Source organism: Cyprinodon variegatus, unplaced genomic scaffold, assembly GCF_000732505.1.
Source record: "Cyprinodon variegatus isolate N-32 unplaced genomic scaffold, C_variegatus-1.0 Scaffold58, whole genome shotgun sequence".
In the NCBI taxonomy this organism is placed as follows: Eukaryota; Metazoa; Chordata; class Actinopteri; order Cyprinodontiformes; family Cyprinodontidae; genus Cyprinodon; species Cyprinodon variegatus.
In genome coordinates, this window is record NW_015150511.1 from 1,285,755 (window position 1) to 1,286,921 (window position 1,167).

Below are 1,167 nucleotides of genomic sequence, written 5' to 3' on the forward strand. Positions count from 1 at the left end.
TCCAGCTTTAACATCGGTATCGATATCGGTTATCGGCCACATGAGTTTTAAAATATCAGCATATTGGATATCGGCTAATAATTGCACCTTTTTGAGATCATTTCAGGTCCAAAAGAAACGATTTTATATCTTAAGAATCAGAATCAAATCAATTTGAGTCCCAGACCTACTCTTTGTCAATGAACGTTTCTTCTTTTTGCATGAAATGCAAACGTGTTATTTTCTTACACCTTTTCTGTCGCAGACTGTTTTCTCCCAGGACCGCCATGAGGATGTGTTGGATCTGTGTCTTGTCCAGTTTGAACCGGATTCTTCAGACTACATCAGAGTAAGTCTGCGCTGCTCCTATGGTAGCTTTATTACTGCTGAACTAAAAGCTGTTAAGCTAGATTTTCTTCTACTCTAAGCTTATTTCATGCATTTTTTTCAGTCGTTTAGTCTGACGTAGGGGTGGGTATTGCCAAAGAAGTCACGATTCGATTCGAATCACGATGCATCACGATACTTGAATTTAGGGCTGCAACAACAAATCGATAAAATCAATAAAAATCGACTTTTAAAAGCGTTGGCAACGAATTTCATCATCGATTAGTTGTGTCGCATGATTAATGCGTCATCCGCCGCCGCCGTCATCACTGCCACTTGACTGAAACGGGGGAAGAAAAAAAATTACGGCAGAGCGAGCCAGCGCTGCAGGTGCGCAGTGTTGCCAACTCAGCGACTTTGTCGCTATATTTAGCGACTTTTCAGACCCCTCCAGCGACTGTTTTTTTAAAAAGCAACTAGCGACAAATATGGCGACTTTTGGAGACTCTTACGTGAAAGCATGTATCGTTCCTACTCTTGTCCTGCAGCAGCAGCTGCTGCCGTGGGGCGCCTCCCCCATTCCAACCCTGTTCTCCCACAGGAGTCCCTCTCAGCGCTGCAGTCAGAGCCGCAGGATTTTTACCCTCAGCGTCCAGACTGCAAATGAAGCGCGCATGCGCCGGGATTGACGGCGCAAATTGATCACAATAATTAAAATAGCCTTTATAAATAAATTAACTTGCAAATTATGAGGGCAAGGCTTTTAAAGTTTAAATCTTCTGGTAAAAGCGGAATAAAATCCAGCAAGATCAGTAATATGTCAATTAATTATCTGCCACATTCCCATGTAAATATCTGTCT

General features: G+C 42.5%; 1 protein-coding gene across 1 annotated transcript in view; it reads left to right on the forward strand.

Annotated features, from left to right (window-relative positions):
• mrps22 (mitochondrial ribosomal protein S22) overlaps window positions 1–1,167 on the forward strand; it is a 16,754-nt gene that overhangs the window by 4,417 nt on the left and 11,170 nt on the right. Inside the window, exon 5 of the mRNA XM_015371452.1 lies at window positions 245–328. Within this exon, the coding sequence (XP_015226938.1) occupies window positions 245–328 (84 nt within the window). The remainder of the gene's footprint in view (window positions 1–244; window positions 329–1,167) is intronic.